This window comes from Sceloporus undulatus, chromosome 6, assembly GCF_019175285.1.
Source record: "Sceloporus undulatus isolate JIND9_A2432 ecotype Alabama chromosome 6, SceUnd_v1.1, whole genome shotgun sequence".
Classification (NCBI taxonomy): domain Eukaryota; kingdom Metazoa; phylum Chordata; class Lepidosauria; order Squamata; family Phrynosomatidae; genus Sceloporus; species Sceloporus undulatus.
The window spans coordinates 104,690,967-104,710,002 of record NC_056527.1 but is presented as its reverse complement, the minus strand read 5'-3'; the positions used below and the strand labels follow the sequence as shown (position 1 = coordinate 104,710,002).

The following is a 19,036-nucleotide window of genomic DNA, read 5'->3' as shown; positions in this document are numbered from 1 at the left end:
CAGAATGTAAAAAAAAAAATTAGGAGGTCTTAGAATTTGCTTTTTTGATGCCAGATTTTCTTTAATGACATAAACTGTCTACTAAATGAAGAGCTACAGACTCACTGAGTTTGACTTACAGAGTCAAGAATTCACAGAATTGAGGAGAGGGGAGGAAGAGACAAGGCTGCAGATTGTGAGATCATATGAAGTATTACAAGTAATATATTGGTAGTACTGGAGTGGGATGAGAAAGACAGTGTGGGGTAATGGTTTGAGTGTTGGACTATGGCTCTGGAGAGTAGAGTTTGAATCTCTGCTTTGCCATGGTAATCCACTCACACACTCAATTCTCACACACTGAGAATTCACACACTGTCAGCCTCAGAGGGAGTAAAAGCAAAGCCACCTTTAAACAAATCTTGCCACTAAAATTCCATGATAGGTTTGCTGCCTAGGGCTGATGTGATTTGCAGACCAAAGACATAGGGCCCAAACAGACAGGCCAAAATAAAGCTGCTTTGGGTCACTTTGGAGATATGCTATTTAAATGCTGCATGCATCCTAAGAGGCTGAAAGCCGTGCCAAAGACACACTCCAGTCCTAAGGACTGGAGTGCAGCTTTGGCGCAGCTTCTGGCCTCTTAAGATGTGTGTGTCATTTAAACAGCATACCTCCAAAGTGACCAGAAGCAGCTTTATTTTGGCCTGCCTGTTCAGGCCCATAGAAAGGTCCATAACTGCTCACTCCTACAATAAGCCAAGTGGGGATGGAAAAGATGCTGGGAAGGGGAAGTACAGTGGCCATGTAGCTCAACGGATGACCTTAGGTCAGTCACCATGAACTTACCTCAAAGGGTTGTTATCAGGATAAAAACAGAGATGAGGAGAGCGATGCATGCCGCTCTAAATCCCTTGTGGTAAAGACAGGCTAAAAATATATAACTAATATATAAAATATTTCCTGACCAAACATTAATGTTTTGGTTAGACGGCACTCCTGAACATAAATAAACAGCAAAGTTACTCGAGATATATTTAGGACCTTATTTCAGAATCAGTTAGATTAAAATCTTTTAAGAGGTTCTATTCATTGCTATCCTGCAACTTCAATTTGACAATCATCATCCCCATATGAAGGTCATGATGTCTGACCAACCTGTGTGTGTGTGTGTGTGTGCGCGCGCGCGTGCACGCACGGCACCTTCAGATTGTCTGTCAACTTATGGCAAACTCAATGATTTTCATAGGATTTTCTTAGGCAAGGAATCCTCAGAGGTGGTTTTGCCTGTCCCTTCCTCTGAAATATAGCCTGTAACACCTGATATTCATTGGAGGTCCCTTACCCAGTTACTAACCAGAGCTGACCCTGCTTGGCTTCCAAGATCAGGAGATCTGGTGCCTTTAGGGTATTTCTGCCCAACCTATAGGCACATTCGTTGCTGTGCATATGCATATTAAGAGGGTGTGATTTGTTTCTTCATGGAATGATTTTGAAGAGCTTCAACGTCCATAGGTTAGTACCTATGTGCAGGAATGTATCTGCCTGCTGCAGCATTGAGGCTTCTGCGTCTTAATTTGATGAAATTATTTTTGTGTGAGTTGGCTGGCTCTACCATTAACACATGGATAGGTCTTACTCCAACATTCAGACCACTCAGCAGCTGTTTTCTTGCAAAGTTTCTCTTGCTTATCCAGTAACCTTGTTTAAGAAATCATAACAAAAGAATTAAACCTTAGGTCTCCTTTCAAGATAACACCATCCTCAGTGAGAACAGCTTCCAATGAAGGGGAGATAAACACATGGAAAAGATCATACCAAAATAGGTCATTCAAATGGATTTTTAAGCAAGGTTCTGTTAGATTCTTGCTGGCTTCAACTCATCCCTCAAGAATCCACCCCCAGTGATCAATTCTATAATGTTTTCCACATGGATTCCTGCATAGGTATCATGCCAAAAAACATTCTCATCAAAGGCAAGCAGGAAAGAACATTACTTAGCCCTGACAGTCCCAAGTAAAGTAAACCCACTGAGTCAATGGGTTACTGGTAAACTGGGTTAATGGTAAACTGTCTTAATATTATTATTAGGATTAGTTGTTTAATTTTTAAAACCTTTTTATTATTAGGTTTTAATGTGTATTTTAATCTACTGCATACACTCTGACTGTCCCAATTTGGCAGGGATGGTCCTAATTAATCCTTTGTCATCCCTCTTTTTCAGGTGCTTTTAAAATGTCCCAGTTTCTGTCATCTCCTTCTGCTTTCCTCCTTTATCCTCAGAGTATTTCAACTGCTTCAAACTACATTCAAAGTGCAAAAGTAATTTGGACTCAGTTAACACAACAGGGAGGAAAGGAGAGGACAGAAATGTGTTTTTCCCAGTCACTCAAGCAAAAGTAAATTGCTGCAGCCTCTTAGCTTGTGGATTCTTCCTCGTGAATACCTTTTGCCACCTTGACTAAATTCTGATGTTTCTTGGCCACACATATCCCAGTTTTCATCTGTGAAATGTTGGCAGGTGTGCCAGTGTTTCCTAAGCTATCCGATGTGTTGGACTGATAGGTTGTTTGCCCCACAGTATGCCAGGGACTGGCACCAAATTTGTGCCCATTAACTACAACTGTTTCTTTCTTTTTTGGAAACTGATCAGGAGCAGCTGATCAGTTTGGCAGATCCCAGGGCAACATGAAGTAATAAAAGCACAATATAATAAAAACAACACAGTACAACACAACCCACCTTCATATAACAAGACTAAGAGTCTTTAAGGCTCAAAAGAATGGCTACTACTCAGTTTCTTTTCCATTGCATCTGGCCCAAGGCAGGTTGAACTAGCCAATGATATCACAAGACATGCCCCAAATTAATGCTCCCCCTTGTCATGGTAGTACCCAGCATTTAGCATCTGTCTCATAACAGTACTGAGCAGAACCTGTGGGAGAAATAAATTTTGGAGTACAAATTAGCATGGCTACTGGTGCATGCTGGGAGTTGCAGTCCCCAGGAAGTAACTTGACTGCACTTTGGTGCTAAATCAGAACATTTCTGCAGCCTGAACAGGGCCAGTCCTTTTCAGAAATTTTGACTATTGTCAGATCCATGATAAATCAGGAAGCCAAGGACAGTAATACCAAGCCAACCAATTAATGGCAATGGTCAATTGGTTAAAACTTGCTGGTAAACCTAGATAAGTGTGCAGCCAACCAAAGCACAAATCCCATTCCAAGGAGACTCTAAAATAGATAGGCAGCTAAATTGCCCAGTGCAACAGCTTAGAGAAGTCATTCATTTGGACCACAATTCCCAGCATCCCCCAGACAGGGTGACCAGATGTCATAACTGCAAAGGATGACAAGGTGCTGTAAAATGTAGGACATTACCAAATAAAAGTTAAAAACACTAATATAAATATAAATGCGCGCTTCTTGTCATGCTCAAAATGAAGAACAGTTCGGAATTCCTCCTGAACAGAAGGTTGAAATGTAGGACATATCTTGGAAAAGAAGGATGTCTGATCAACCTGGGCATGTCATCCACAATAAAAGGAACCTCTCTAGCAGTTTGAGCATTGGACTATGACTCTGGAGGCCAGGGTTCAAGTTCCTACTCAAGCATAAAAGCCCACTGGGTGACCTTGAGCAAGTCATACTCTCTCAGCCTCAGAGGATGGCAATAGCAAATGCCCTCTGAAGAAACTTGCCAAGAAAACCCTAGGATAGGTTCACCTTAGGGTAGTCATAAGTCAGAAATGACTTGGGGGCCGACAATTGCAACAGCAACCACAAAGCTCTGGTTTGCTAACATATACTCAAGGCCCCCACCCAAAAATCCCATCCATTCCTCCCCCAAACCTTGCCTTGCTTCAAGGATGGTTCTCTGCAATGGGTCCTAGGCAGGACTATAGAGATGAATCCCTGACCACTGCCAGTGACATCGTTGATCAGGGTGGGGATGCAGTTAGTTGTAGGGCTGTGGGTGGGGGTGGCAAAATAGCTGTCAGTACTTTCTCAGCCATTGGATCCCTTTATTTATTCATCCACTGGCATTTGAACGCAGCAGCTGAAACAAAAGGATCCGGGGGCAGCTGGTTGTGGGGGCGAACAAGGAGCAGCCAGCTACATAGTTTGCATCAGTCACAGGGGGTTGTGTGTCCACATAACCCCCAGCCCCACCCAGCCATCCCAAAGCTTGCTCCAGGCATTTAACCCATTAGGCTCAATGGTCAAGAAAAGAAGGCACTGTAAGGAAGAAGCCCACATCCCCAGCCAAACAGTCAAGTCCCCCATCTGCCTTTCCAAAACTTAATTCTTCCCCATTAACAGGATGACGAACCAGTTTGGCATAGTGGTTTGCGGATTGGACTACGATTCTGGAGACCAAGATTTGATGCCCAGTATGGCCATGAAACCCACTGGGTGATCGTGGGCAAGTCACACTCTTTCAGCCTCTGGGGAATACAATGGCAAATCCCCTCTGAACTGGTCTTGGCAAGAAATCCCATTATAAGTTTGTCTTAGGGTTGCTGAAGACACACACTGCCACCATTAGGATGGCTAGAAGATTTCAACTCTCCCTCTTAATTTATTTTCATGCCAGTCAAGTGGGACTTTCTCCAGTTTATCCCCAGTTTCAGAAAGGTTATCTTTTTTGAACTGCAACACCCAGAATCCCCTAGTTGACATGGCTATAGGTCCCATTGGCCATGTTAACTGAGAGAACTCCAGGAACTGAAATCCCAAAATGTCACTTTCCCCTCCTTTCTGCTTGTCAAGCAAAAGTACTAGAGCAAAGGAAATACAGCAAAAAGAAAGGCAAATCTACAACACAATGACAACCTCAGCCCCTAAAGAGCCAGGGAATGTGGCATATAAGCTGGAGAAAGTGAAAAGGACCAAAGATGGGGTCACTTACATGGAGAGATTGATAGACAGTACAAGTATCACTGACTATACCAATGGATGGTCTTTAAAAAAACAAATAACTATATAGTGGGCCCTTGGTATCCAGTGGTGTTTGATTCCAAGAACCCCCATGGATACCAAAATCCATGGGAGAGGGTGGTTACATGGCATTGTAAAATGGTATCCCCTCTGAACAAATCTTGCCAAGAAAGCCCTAGGATAGGTTCACCTTAGAGTCACCATAAGTCAGAAATGACTTGAAGGCACACAACAAGAACAAGAACAACATCAGTGAATTCACAGTGATAGTTGTGGTTCATGGTGATTTAATTATAAGTTTCATAGTTGCAGCATTCATCATCACAATTCCTGTAGAGAAACCAAAATGCCCACTGCTGCTTTAGTTCATATCAACAAGCAAACTAGTTTCATCCTTTTTCATCTCTACCAGAAGCTGGTCTTTTATAAAGCTAATGGGACTTCATTGTCTATTCAAAACCAAGCCATCCTTAGTTCACAGAAATCTATTGCAGCTTAGAAAATCCATCATCTCAAAGGAACTGAAGAAGCCTGAGTTTGGGAGCAGATGGCATCCTTGCATATATGAGCCCTAGCTCCACTGAACCATTGGGGTTTTCCCAGGTGTGGCATGAAGGTCCTGTTCCCAACATGTCCAGCTTTGGAGGATGAAGGCCAAGATGAAGATGAATCTTGGTTCTAGGCTTACCAAACCAGGATTGAACACAGAAGAGCATTTCCTTCCATTCTCAGTTAGATACCCTTCCTCTTTCCCTTTCTGACCTACATGTATTGACTAACAGGTATCAAACAATGAAAGTCAAAGCAAGAAAGTTGAGAGGTCAACCTGATAGTCCACAAACCTTAGCCTTCCATTGGAGCATGCCTACATCAACCTTTGGAAAAATCACTTTATGAGGACTGCAAACCCAGAATACACTGCTCAAGTAGACTGGGTGCCTATGGGAGCTGCTGCCCTTTACGAAGTACTGCTCCTAACCCCTCACCCCTATATGCATACCTTGCAACATTTCACAGATGAAAACTGGGACACATGTGACTGAGCAACATGAGACTGTGATCAAGTTGGTGTAAGTTATTAAAGAGCAAGGAGAGAGAAAGTGGGAGAGGTTGCAGTAGTTAGCTTTTGCCTAAGCTAACTGGGAAGTGGAAGATTTTCTCTATCCCCCATCTCTCCTCTCCCTCCTACTGAGTTAATTGACTGCAAATGACTTTGAACTCATTGTAAAGCAAGTGAAGCAAGCTGAAAACAAAGGGAGAAAGTGGGAGAAGGAGAGAAAAACTGGACAGTTGGAGGAGATGCATATGTGCAAAGCCAGAAAGGCAGGGCTGAGATGAAACAACCAATCTGGACAGCAAACCCCAAGTGAAGGCCATCAGATAGAGTCCCAACAGGAAAGACAATGCACAGGTAACAGAAACAACAGATTTGGAGATCTTACCTGGTGTCCTGTGGCGGCCTATGTGGATTCAGGAAGGTAACCCCTTACCAGCTTATTCAAGTTGGGGAAAGTTCAATTTGTCCTGGATTCTCTACCTGTCTTGCCTAGAGCCTCTGATTTCGGACCTCAGCATAACTTGGCATCAAAAGCACCGCACTCTCTCCTTTCTTTCTTCACCCTGAAATATCTTACTCTCTTTTCCATCTCTAAATTGCTTCCAACCCTTCCAGCACCCTCTCTGTCTGACTGCCCTCCTTTATCTCTCCTATCCACTAGAGCCCTGTTATCTTATCTCTTTCTTCCCCATCCATCCTTGAGTTTCCCTACAATGTGGCAAGCTAGCAGCTCCTTAGCAGTGACATGTACCTTTCTCCTCTTCAACCCTCTTTTTTCTTTGTATGGGTATTGATCTTTGTAGCCACTGCTTCCTCTACTTCTCTTTCCCCTTTCCTCTGCAGAAGTGAGAGAGAAGAGGGCAGGAATAAAGCAAAGAGATTGAGTTTCAGCCTGGAGACCCACCACCCCACCTTCCTGGGGGCTTGGCTAGAGAAGGAGGGGAGGGTAGATAGGAATTGAGAGAGAAAGGGAAGGGGAGAGGGGAGGGTGGTTCCTGTGTTGGGGGAGATGAGAGTCAGAATTCCTGATCTTGCCGAAGGAGTGGCTGCAAAACACTAGAAAAACAAGGATTTGGGAAGCTGACAAGGCAAAAAAGATATCCCTTTGACTGGTGTGATATTGAGGTCTCCTTGTGTTGGAGGAGGAACAACTGCCTGATGGTTAAAGTCATGCAGAAATTCAGTGATCATTCTAAAAAGAAAGACCGTTTCTTTTCCTTTTGTTAAAACAAAACATACAGCCATGTGTCTGGTTGGGATATTTGAACATAAGAGATCCATCTGACAGGGGGAAACATTCTGGAGGAGTTGGAACCCTGTTCCAATAGGAAGTGCTACATATCCCCCCAAATTTCTCCTGGCTCCCTCCAACAAAATCCAAAATAAATATTTTTCGGGATGCTTTTTGTCAGATCAACCAAAACGTAACAAGCATGTTAAGCAAGCATCTGTGGCTGGCATTTTGGCATTTTCTGAAGATGCCAGCAGCAGATGCTGGTGAAACATCAGAAACAAACTCTTCTAGAACATGGCCGCATAGCCTGAAAAACCCACAAAAAACTATGGATGCTGGCTATGAAAGCCTTCAACTTCACATGTTAAGCAAGCTTTGGCAACTCGCTGGCTTTTTTCATCAGCCAAAGTTGTTAAAAACACAAAACAGGAAAAGAAAAGTGGAGGCTTCCATCTTGAGATGCTTGCTTAAGATGGTGCTTAAAGGAGGTCTTGAGGGAAGGTTGGTACAGGTGGACGCCTTGTGCTTATTTGTGGATGTGGTGATTGAGGACAAAGCCAGTAAAAGCTAAACAATCAAGTTTCCATCTCCATTAGCAGCACCAAAGTAACTCTGCCCCCTGTATCTATTAGGTATTGATTACTGATTTCACTTTGAGAGTGCATTATACCTAGCTGGTACACAAATCAGTTACAAACATAAAACACGTAACAATGAACAGTGATGCAAACAGTGCATAAGGAAACCAAGGCTGCTGTTACAATGCAGAATTAATGCAGTTTGACATCACTTTAACTGCCATGGCTCCATCCTATAGAATGTTGGGATTTGTAGTTTGTTGTGGCACCTGAGCTCTCTGGCAGAGAAGGCTAAAAATCTCACAAAACTACAAATCCCAGGATTCCATAGCATTGAGCCATGGCAGTTAAAGTGGTATCAAACTGCATTAATTCTGCAGTGTCAATAACGCATATTCTCCAGTGGTCCTGATTTGGCAGGGACAATTACACGGTCGTCCAGGTTTTCATCTGCTTTTAAAACGTCCCAGTTTTAGCCTCCTTTTCTCACCTTTCTCGATTTTCAACCTATTTCCATTGCTGCTGACTTCAACCTGCAAAACTAGTTTGCACCCCATTAACTAGAGGGCAGGGAGGAATTTTGCCCTTCCCAGTAGACTCCGGCAAAAGCAAACTACTGTAGTCTCTGCTAGCTTTTGTGTTCTTCCTTATTAATAACTGTATTGCCATTTTGACCACTATGTCTATGTGATGTTGTTTGGCTATGTCTATTCTGTTTTTTATCTGTGAAATGCTGAAGGATATGATGCCAGTAAACCAGCAGCAAAACAAAACAGCAAAAAATCTAAAGCACTTCTTTTCCCAGTTTTCTGGGCATTTTTGACAGTTTGCTCAGTGCTTAGAGGATTCATGGGGCAGAAAACTGGCTCCTGGGCCAGCCAAGGTTGATCATCCTACAGCTAGTTCCCAGCTTTTGCCGCTGTACATTAAAATAGGCCATCTATCTTTAACCAGGCACCTTTCACATTTATTAGGTTACAGCTCCTATCATCCCTATCATTTTTTATTTTTTTAAAAATCACATTCCCCACCAACAAAGGTGTTAAAAACTCAGTTTCAATGGAGTTTCTCCTTTTAAAACAGAAAGTGCTGTCTATAAGTTCCATTTTGCAGTTTCATAGTACTATCCAGAAAAGGAATCTGCTGGCAAAATCTGCTGAGTTTTCTATTTTCAACTACAGAGTGGCCAAGCTGCTATCGCTGTAACCTCTGACACAATTGACGGTTCATCCTATACCAAAGTAGGACCCAACGTAATTGGTCTCACAGTTTCCCCATTCTGTTTTAAGATTACTACGAAACAAACGCATGGTCTATTTATCTTGCTTAGCAGAAGTCTTTTCTTCCCTCCTCCTCCTCCAACAACCAGCATGATTAAGACTTCTGATTAACTCCAAAAGCTTACTCATTCATTTCCTTGTGGTCTTTTATTTAGCCCTGCAAAAGGCAATTCCCATTACAGTGTGCTTTCCATATCCTTGGATGCTGCATCCACTGATTCAATAACCTGCAACTTGAAGATATTCTCCCCTTTAAAAATATTCCAAAAAGCAAAGCTTGATTTTGCCATTTTGTATATGTGACACCATTTTAGTGTTGCTGTTAGATGCCCTTGAGTCAGCCCTGACTCATGGTGACCCTATGGATAAGACATCTCCAAGATCCTCGGCTCTGTTCATGTCCTGCAAATCCATGCCTGTGATCTATCTGACTGAATCTATCCATCTGGCATGTGGTCTTCCTCTCTTTCTGCTCCTCTGCACCTTCATTATTGTCTTTTCTAGTAAGTCATGTCTTCTTATGATGTGACCAAAGTACGACAGCCTCAGTTTTGTCATCTGAGCTTTCAGGGAGAGTTCAGCCTTGATCTCTTCAAGGTCCCATATTGGTCTTTCTGGCTGTCCATGACATCCTCACAGCACTCCTCTCCAGCACCACATCTCAAAGGAGGTGATTTTCTTTCTGTCAGATTTCTTCAGTCTAGCTCTCACATCTGTTCATGGTGATGGGGAATATAATGGCTTCGACGATTCTAACTTTTGTGCTCATGGTCATTAGGATCCTGTCTAGTTCTTTCATAACTGTTCTTCCCATTCCTAGTCTGGTATCTTGACTGCAATCTCTATTTTTATTTATGTTTGATCCAAGGTGTGGGAACTCTTTTACTATTTTGATTTCCTCATTGTGTAGGTTGAAGGCTTGTAGTTCCTCGCGGTCATTCCCCCCCCCCCTTTATACAGTATTCCGCAATAGACCTTTGCCCTTGCACTTTCTTCCTTGACTTTCCTTAGTAGTTGTTGTGTGATGTTTTCCGCCAGCAATATGGTGTCAAATGGGACTTGAGGATCCATGGATTTTGGTATTGGGGGTGGTCCTGGAACTAAACCCTAGCAGATACCAAGGGCCTTCTGTAGTACTAATACTAAAAGCAGCAAGCTCAATTCTGCTCATTTAGGATCCAATCAGGACCAAGGCTCTCTCTCACAAAGGTAGGAAGATTCTGCTTTGCTTACTGTGACTATCTGAGCAAAGTGCTCACCTATGAGTATACATGTTAAACCTTCCATTGAAATGGTACAGATTTTACTCCTTGCACTAGATGTCATTTGACTCATAGTGTACATGTCTGTCTTCTTTACAATTGCATTCACATGTATGTAAGTGAGGTGATGTCAGATTAATTAGAACAAATTCCAGATTCAAATTCCAACTAAGCCATGAGGTTCACTGGGTATCATCAGGCCAGTCACTCTCTCAGTCAGCTCTATCTTACAGGATGCTGTGACAATAACATGAAGGGTAAAGAAAAATGACATAAGCCAACTTGAGCTCCGTGGAAGAAAGGAGACAAAAGGTTGCAAATAAATACAGGAAAAACTCCATTAAGGAACCAAGTACATGCTGCAAGCTTTCAAAGCTCCACTGGCTTCTTCATCAGACCAAGATCTTAAAAATCATAAAGGAAAGAAAAAAATTATGACAATGTTAGTCCCAAGTCTGCATTTGATGAAGAAGCCAGTGGAGCCTCGAAAGCTTGCAATGTGTATTTTGCGCATTTTGAGTAGCCAATTAAAGTATCATTGTTTTGTGGATTTTGGATGTGAATGTACCTTGTTACATGGACAACACAGCTACCCCTGGATATGTTTTCCATTAAGGAAGTAGATGTGCTCCTGGACATTTCCTGTTAACAGAATTTGGTATCAGAGGCAGAAGTAAAAGGGAAGGATAGGGATAGGTTCCTGCACTACTACTAAAAAGAACAGTTTAAAATGTTTCACCAAACCCTTTTAACCCAAAACTCACAATATGACCATGTGAAATAAAGCAAACAAGTCACATAAGTCTTGCATAAGTAAACCAAAATATTTTAAAACTTTTAAAGCCTACTTGAAAGTTTCTTCCAAAATGCATCCAGGGATTTTTTTCCCTTTTGTTTTTCAACAACCTCCACTTTTCTTATGATTTCTATTTTGGTGGGACAGGCTAATCCAGTGGTTCCCAAACAGTGGGGTGGGACTCCCAGGAAGGGCGCAAAAATGTCTCAATGCGTGCAACTCTGTGGTTAATGTCCGACAGACACTGACCATAGAATTGCGCTGGAGGAGCTACAAACACCTAGTAGAGTATTCTCTCTAGGAATCTCTAGGTCTTTCAGTGCAAATTTTAGTTAAAGTTGACCATAGAGTTGTGCTGGAGGACCTAGATATTCCTAGAGAGAACATATTAATCAAATCAGTGAAGAATCAAATCCGCAAAGGTCAAAGCCACAAATATGGAGGGATGAGTGCATAACCCTTTGGCCCCATCCTCTCTGGAGACCAGGGTTCGATTCCCAGCTCAGCCATGGAAACCCACTGGCTGACCTTGGGCAAGTCACACTCTCTCAGCCTCACCTTTGTCCCTATCCTATCCCACCTCTCCATCCCACCTGCTCTTATTATAATAATTGATAATGATGGTGTTGATGATGATGATAATGATGGCAATGGCAAGCCTCCTCTGAACAAATCTGGCCAAGAAAACCCCATGAGGGGGAAATGGCTTTGAAGCTACACACAATGAAATGATCAAAACAACAAAGCGTTGGCCTGAACCAAAAACAACATGGCAAACAGAAAGGTCTAGGAAAGGGTGTGCACTTAGTAACACATAAAAGTTTTAATATCAAAAATGTTCAAATGATGCAGTAACACAGCAATTTCCTGGCATCCAAATAAACAGTGTGTTGACAGCGTAATGCACTGTGCCAGAAGGCATAAATGACAAGGAGTGTATACACTTCCAAGACACATACCAAGTCAAAAGTATAAAGTACTGTACATGGAAGATAAGAAGTACATGGACTTCCAAAGAGCATACAAAATAAAAAAAGGATAAAAACATCCAAACACATTTCGACAAGAACAAGGCAAAATAAATGACACCAAAATAATTATCCTATTTCCAGGGGCTCATCCACTAAAAGTAAGTGGAATAAATCAGGCTTATAATTCTGTATCCTGGATGTTCAAACAGATTGCAAGGGCAGACTTTGTGTGCATCTTGGAAGTGTATACACTCCTTGTCATTTATTAATTCTTGACAGCACACACAAAAGACAGAGACAACGTCTTAGACTTGAAAATAATAATAATAATAATAATAATAATAATAGAATCATAGCGGTGGAAAAGACCACAAGGGCCATCCATCCAGTCCAACCCCCTGCCATGCAGGAACTCTCAATCAAAAGCATAATGATCTAGGTTTACATTCTTGTTCCTGTTTGCATGGGAAATTTCTTCTTCTTGGTTTAATGACTGTGTAAATTTCCAGAACACAGTGTGCAACAAACGAAGCTGGAAATTACCACCCATATATTTTGAAAGGAAAAAACCCAACTGTGGAAGTACTAATAAGGAGTTGTTTCTTTTTTTCACTTTCCTTCTCCCTCCGCAGCACTTCTTCCTCTATTGAGGTCCTCCTCCCTCTGGCCCTTCCCTTCCCTAGTATGCTCTGGAGCCTTCAGTCACGTCGCTCTAGCCCTGGCCACGCCCCCGTTCCACGACGTCACAATGCAATGACGACATCCCTTTCACCGGATACTATTTATACAGGCGGGGGGTTCCTTAGAACGTTCAGCACCCAAACGTTCCATTCCATTCATAGAAAAAGAAGTTGGTAGTAGCTGCGAAGGGAAGACATGGGTTCTCCTGCTATAGCTATCATCAGAGCCAGTTTCCCAAAGCCTGCCTCTCCATTGCTGCTCATCCGCACCAACCCCACCACAGCTGCTTGTTGGAGCGAGTTGGTCACGGGTTAAAACCCCAAAGGTAAGGCGGGTGGGTTGTTGTTGTTATTGGGCTTCTTTTCTTGGCAAGACTGGTCCAAAGGGTTGGGTTTTTGTTTTTGTGTTTTGCCATTGCCTTCCTCTGAGGCTGAGAGAGTGTGACATGCTCAAGGTCACCCATCCCTGCTAGGATTATTACTATTATTATTATTATTTATTATATTTATTTATATTCTTTCCTTCCCCCAAAACTGGGTCTCAGAGCAGCTCAAAGCATTAAAAAACAGTCAACATACACACACGAGTCTATTTCCCCACACCTTCATTTATTACAGTAGGAAAACCCCTTACATGTTCCACCAGGAATACCTACCCGTTCCACACCTTCAATGTGTCAAACTACTGCCCGCTATATATCTACAATAGAATTGCGTAGTAAATTGGAACATGGTTTCTTTGTAATTGTATTTTAATTCGGTGAGCATGTAATTTGTTTTAATACTGTAAGATGAGAGGTATATAAAGCATACATTAGATTCCACGGCTGAGTAGGGATTAGAGAATTTGGGAGTCCTGGCTACCAATCCTGCCCTCTCCAGATTCCTGCCCTGTGGGGGTTCCTTCTCTGCCCGCCCGCCCCATAGCCACCCCCAGATATCTCTGGCTGTCAGTTTCATTGCAGCGTCGTTCTGGTCCTTACGTAATGTGTTTCTCAGCATTGTGTGTGTGGGTCTGGCACCCTGTCCAAAAAGACAAAGTCCATCCCCCAAAGAAAAAAAAACACTGTAACCCAGGATCTATCTTTGTGGGAATGTTTTCCAACAAAATACCAGTAACAAAGCATGCCGAGACCTCATGTCAAATTTAAAAGGGCCCAATTACCCCATAAAATATGTATTAGCTATCACATAAAATTGGTTGGTATTTTGTGTGTGCCTTCAAGTCACCTGTCGACGTGTGGCAGCTCTATAAAGTTCATAGGGTTTTTTCAGAGAAGAGGTGGATTTGCCAGTTCCTTCCTCTAAAAGCTAGCCTACAGCACCTGGTATTCTTTGGCCGTCTCCCATCCAGGTACTAACCAGGGCTGACCTGTTTGGATTCCATGATCAGCCAAGACCTATGGCTTTTAGGGTATTTAGACCCTCATCTCAGGCTTCTTGGGGTACTATTTGTCATATAGCCTCTCCAAAAAACCCCGAATTTTTCAGTATGGTGGTTTGGGGGATGCCTTGGAGTCCAACACTCCCTCCCTAAACTGCAGCTTATTTATTTCATGTGTCTGTCTGGCACTGTTTTCAGTGCCATTATTCTAATCCTATTGTATTAATCTCTGAAATTTAACCTATGATGCTCCCTAAGTATTTTGTTTCTAGATACTTCTCTTTATGAAAAATGTTCCATATCTTATTTAACGTTCCTTGTTATGAAACTTTTTACCCCAGCTCCATCCTCTTTCATGTAAAAAAACCCCACAAAAACCCAACATCAGTGATTCCCTGTTCTTTTGTCTTTTCTTGAAAGTCATACTTTCTTTGTTCTTCCTACCCATCTACCCCAGCAGAACTGGACCCCTGTACTGGTTCTGCGCACCAAGCCAACCTGACAAAAGATCCAGTATCCACGACTCAGAGATCCCATCCTAGCACCAGATCTATTTGAAAGTTGTCGCTGCCTGTCTGCCCTGACAGCTGCTACCCAGCGCATCCATCAGGTCTCCTTCCTTAATACAGTATTACTGTATGCTCCATTAGCAATATTCTCAATTTTAGCCTTGCAAAGTCTGCAGTGTGAAATATGCCACATATGGGAAAAATATATATATACTGTACTTCTGGGAAAGAATATATACTTCTGAGAAGGTTCCCTTCCACAGTTAGAGAGCTCTCTTTATTGATGTTTTCTCGCTGTCCAAAAAGAGATGCGCTCCTACTACTCACCCACAATCCTATACACTCTGTTTCTCTGCATAATATTTGTCTGCTAGCATTTGGGATTTGTTAAGTGACTATTCCCCTCCCCCCTCCCATGCCCCACTGCTACAGCCCCACCATTTCCAGATCTAACCTGTTGTGGGTCAGAAGGGTTGCGTTGCTTTCCTCTCTCCCTGGCAGCTGCACACCCGGGTTCCAGACTGTGTGTGTGTATGTGCGTTCCCCCCTTCTGTTTCCGGACTGGGGTGTTGCCAGCGTTCCAGGGCCACTTGCTTGAGCTTGTTTGGGGCGCGCCCTGAATTAAGTCAACCTACACATCTCAGCCAGGGAAACAATTCATAGGAAATGAGAGAGATAAACTGAGGCACAGACAGGGGGCAGAACAGATCTGTGCTGGAATCCTGAGGATAAAGGGCCTAAAGATGTTGGGTGTCAGTATTTTCCTCTTCTGCTTTGTCCTAACTTGCCAGCCGCTTATTCCCACTCTGAAACCTTATTCCCAGAGTGGCCTTTCCCATTTGGCTTCACTCCTTTGACGAAGTAACAAGCTTGGGAAAAAGTCTTTCATTGGACAGCAACTCCCAGAATCCCCTGGCCAGGATGCTAGGAGTTGCATTCCAAACAAGGAATGTCATAATGTACCTTCCTGCAAGGCTCAACGCACCTTGGGGCTCAATTCTAGAATTCGTTGCCTATGCCAGGGCACAGTCTTTCAATACAGAATTTGGTAATTGTTCTTTTGAGCATGCATAGAATGCCTTAATTCCCACCCATAGCATAAGCATCCTTTTCTTGCATGCAATGGATTGAGGGCAAGGCCTTTCAGGTAGATTTCAGATAGGCCTGTGCTATGAAATATCTCTTGAGCTGTTTTTTAAATGTTTACAGGCGTACCTCAATTAACAAAGCCTCTGACAGTGAAGCTTCTTTTTAGGCAGTCTTTTTATATCCACCCAGCCCCCTTTTTCTATTTTGATCCTCTGTCTAGCTGGATATTTTTAGCAGGTTTAGTGTTGGGAAGGATGGTGAAGGCAGGTTGAGAAACACATACCTTTAATGGGTTGCATCAGTGTATCTGCAATAAACAATGCAATAAAAGCTGGAGCTGACAAAGAATGGCATACTTAAGACAGGGATAAGCAGCTTGAGGCTTTTTAGATGTTGTTGGACTTTGGCTCCAGTTGCAGCCAGGAATGTGAAGATGATGGGAGTTGTAGTTTAATAACTTTAATGGGGGCACACAAGTTGCCTAATCTTGGCTTGGGGAAAGGACCATGGTTCATTGGTAGAGTACATATTATGTATGCAGAAGACCTTGAGTTCATTTTGAGGCATTTCCAGTTTCTTTTTTTAAAGATCACACAGTATTTGCATGGGTTTGGAAACGTTACACTTGGAACTACAACTCCTCAGATCCCGCAAATGGCCATGCTAGCTGAAGAGAGTTTGACTATAACTGAAAGAGTTATAATCCAAAAGTGTAACTTTTCCAAGCTGTATTGAGTGCCAGAGGAGCCATTGCCTCCCAGAACAGGTTCCCAAGCTGCCCAAACTTAGTGCCCTCCAGATGTGTTGGACTAGAACTCACATCCTTTCAATGGCAATGCTGGCAAGGGTTGATGGGGTCTATAGTCTAACACATGGAAAGCACTAGGATGGATAAGACAGGAGTGCACTGTATCAGACTAGGTATGGACAATAACCAGCAATCTTGTGTAATGTAAGGCAGATAAATTTTACATGCAGTTGTTTAGATTCCCACCAGTGCTTTACTAAACTGTGATTAAGATAAGGGTTTATCTCCTCTTCTACTTCTTTTCCAGGTCTAAAATGTCTCCACACATCATGTCTAGCCAGTGGATCTCACACACCCCAAACACAAGCATACTATTGGTTTGCTGCTATCCTTTTGGATCCAGGATGGCTAAAAGTCTGCCTCCAGAACCAAACAGTTCCATTTCTGTTGGCAAATCAAAGGTTGGATCCATGATTGTTGGACGTATGGCCCCACTTGCAATGGACTGGCTGAAGAAGTGTTGGCACCTCTGGCAGAATTTCCCAGCAAACTTGGTGGCAGCTATACTGACAGGCATTGCTCGGTGGGCAATGCCCATTTTGGCAAAGACAGTGAAACTTTTAGAGAGTGAAGAAATTGAAAGAAATAGAACCCCAATGGAGATGCAAAACTTGAAAGATGGTCATATAGGATATCTTACCTTGTACGATCATAGAAGGTACTCATTAAAGGACACTGATTGCTTAGTTGAAGATGGATACTTTGGAGAACACCTGTCTGGCTTTGAACATGCTGAGATGGATATGATGCATTTGGAAGAGGAAGCCATTTCTGAGCTGTGTTTAATGAGCCCTTCCATCTTTTTGGACTTTAGAAATTATTGTGAAGTTTCTACAATAGAAGACCTAGTCATGGAGGACATGGAGAGCCCTGGAGATTTTTCCAGGAAGTGGCTGGAAGATTGTTATCATCCTCAAATAGGCTTCAAAATGGATGGACATTTTGGAAAGAGCCTGCAAAGTGATTGCAGCCACCATGAAGAGTTAAAAGATTTCGAAGAGGGTCTTTGGCAAAGCATGGAAAGTACCTCTATTTCCCAGGAAGAGGAAGGCAAGATATTGAGTGTGGATTTGGCAGTGTGTGAAGAGCAAAGCTTAGTGAGTTCATTTGGTGCCCCAAGCATGGATAAACAGCTAGAGATGAACAAAGAAGGTGGAGCTGAAGATGCTCACAACTTGGAATCCACCACTGCTCCCCATGGCTTCAAAAGCTCCCTTGTCCTGTCCTTGTTCTACAGTCCATCAGAGGAAGAGGGAGATGAAGAGGATGATTCAGAGGAATGGTGGAGTGAGGATGAGATGGAAATGAGTACATCTTTGGGAATGTCCTCAGATGGCACTGATTCAACGAGTGTGCCTTCTTTGGAAGCAGAAGATGACCTTCTACAGAGGAATGTTCTTGAGAACCTCTGCGGGTCTTTCTCTATGAACAAGGATCCTTTCCACCCACTCAGTTTTTCCCAGCCCATTCAGGCGCCCAAGGCCAGCAGCTCTTCCCCACGTGAACCCAAGAACCATCAGGAAATCACCGTCTCCTTTTATCTAACACGGCAGGATTCTAAGCCTGGGCAATTGTGTGGTCCCTCAAAACAACCATGGCCCCGAAAGGATCCAAGGGCTACCTATAAGAGTTCAGCCCATAAATGCTGCCAACCACATTCCAGGAAAAACTGTGACTCTGTCACCTCAGAAACATCATTCATTTCTCAGAAAGAAAACCAGGTGATCAAGAAGGTGAGTTGCCTAAAATGTTTTGTAGACTAACCAGAACTGCCAGGTTCTCCAGAAGATTAGACTCCAGGAAGAACACTTTAAAAAACTCTTTTTCCTAGGAACTGTGTAATTACTTGCAATTACTACACTTAGATCTTCCCTTTGCAGTTACTGGTCTGGATTAGAATTATCCACTTCAATATTTAAGAAGTAGTCATGATTTTCGTATATTTAATTGTTGTGCTTATACAACTGCAGGAATAGATAGAAGATTGTTGCTAAGAGTTGTTGTGTCCTTCTCTCCTAAATGAGGGAGTGGGAAACTTTTGCTAGAGGCCTTATAGATGGAAAATCAACAGGTTTAGTTTGTGCGTATAGATAATTATTTGAAACAATTCTATTCTGGCTCTTTAAATTATAGGATCATAGAATCATTGAAGAGGTCTCATAAGCCATAAAGTCCAACCCCCTGCCCAGTGTAGGATCTTCAGCTAAAGCTCCCCCTCAGGTAGCTGTCCAGGCTCTTTATGAAGATGTCCTGAGAAAAAGACCTGGATCCATTGCTGAACTGGTCTTAGAATCATAGGGGCTTTCTAGACGGCCCTTTGGGACGTCCGGAGGACGTCCCATTTTAAAAAAGGGGCGTCTCTTTTAGATGCCCCTGGGCCTATTACGGACTCCGTCCGTACAAGATGGCGGCGCCCTTTCTACATGGGCGCCGCCATCTTTGCGTAGCGGACGCTTAGCGTCCAGA

The 19,036-nt window shown here is 42.9% G+C and overlaps 2 protein-coding genes across 3 annotated transcripts in view; one reads left to right on the top strand and one right to left on the bottom strand.

Moving 5' to 3' along the window:
* PLEKHA4 (pleckstrin homology domain containing A4) overlaps positions 1 to 15,512 on the bottom strand; it is a 55,331-nt gene extending 39,819 nt beyond the window's left edge. The window contains 2 exon segments of the mRNA XM_042473778.1: positions 15,128 to 15,289; positions 15,462 to 15,512. Of these exon segments, the coding sequence (XP_042329712.1) occupies positions 15,128 to 15,289; positions 15,462 to 15,512 (213 nt within the window).
* The window catches only part of PPP1R15A (protein phosphatase 1 regulatory subunit 15A), an 11,116-nt gene continuing 4,981 nt past the window's right edge, over positions 12,902 to 19,036 (top strand). The window contains exons 1-2 of one of the 2 annotated variants that reach the window (XM_042473274.1): positions 12,902 to 13,106; positions 16,818 to 18,303. In XM_042473274.1, the coding sequence (XP_042329208.1) occupies positions 16,825 to 18,303 (1,479 nt within the window). In that variant the 5' untranslated portion in view covers positions 12,902 to 13,106; positions 16,818 to 16,824. The remainder of the gene's footprint in view (positions 13,107 to 16,817; positions 18,304 to 19,036) is intronic. The other variant, XM_042473273.1, reaches the window with a different exon arrangement.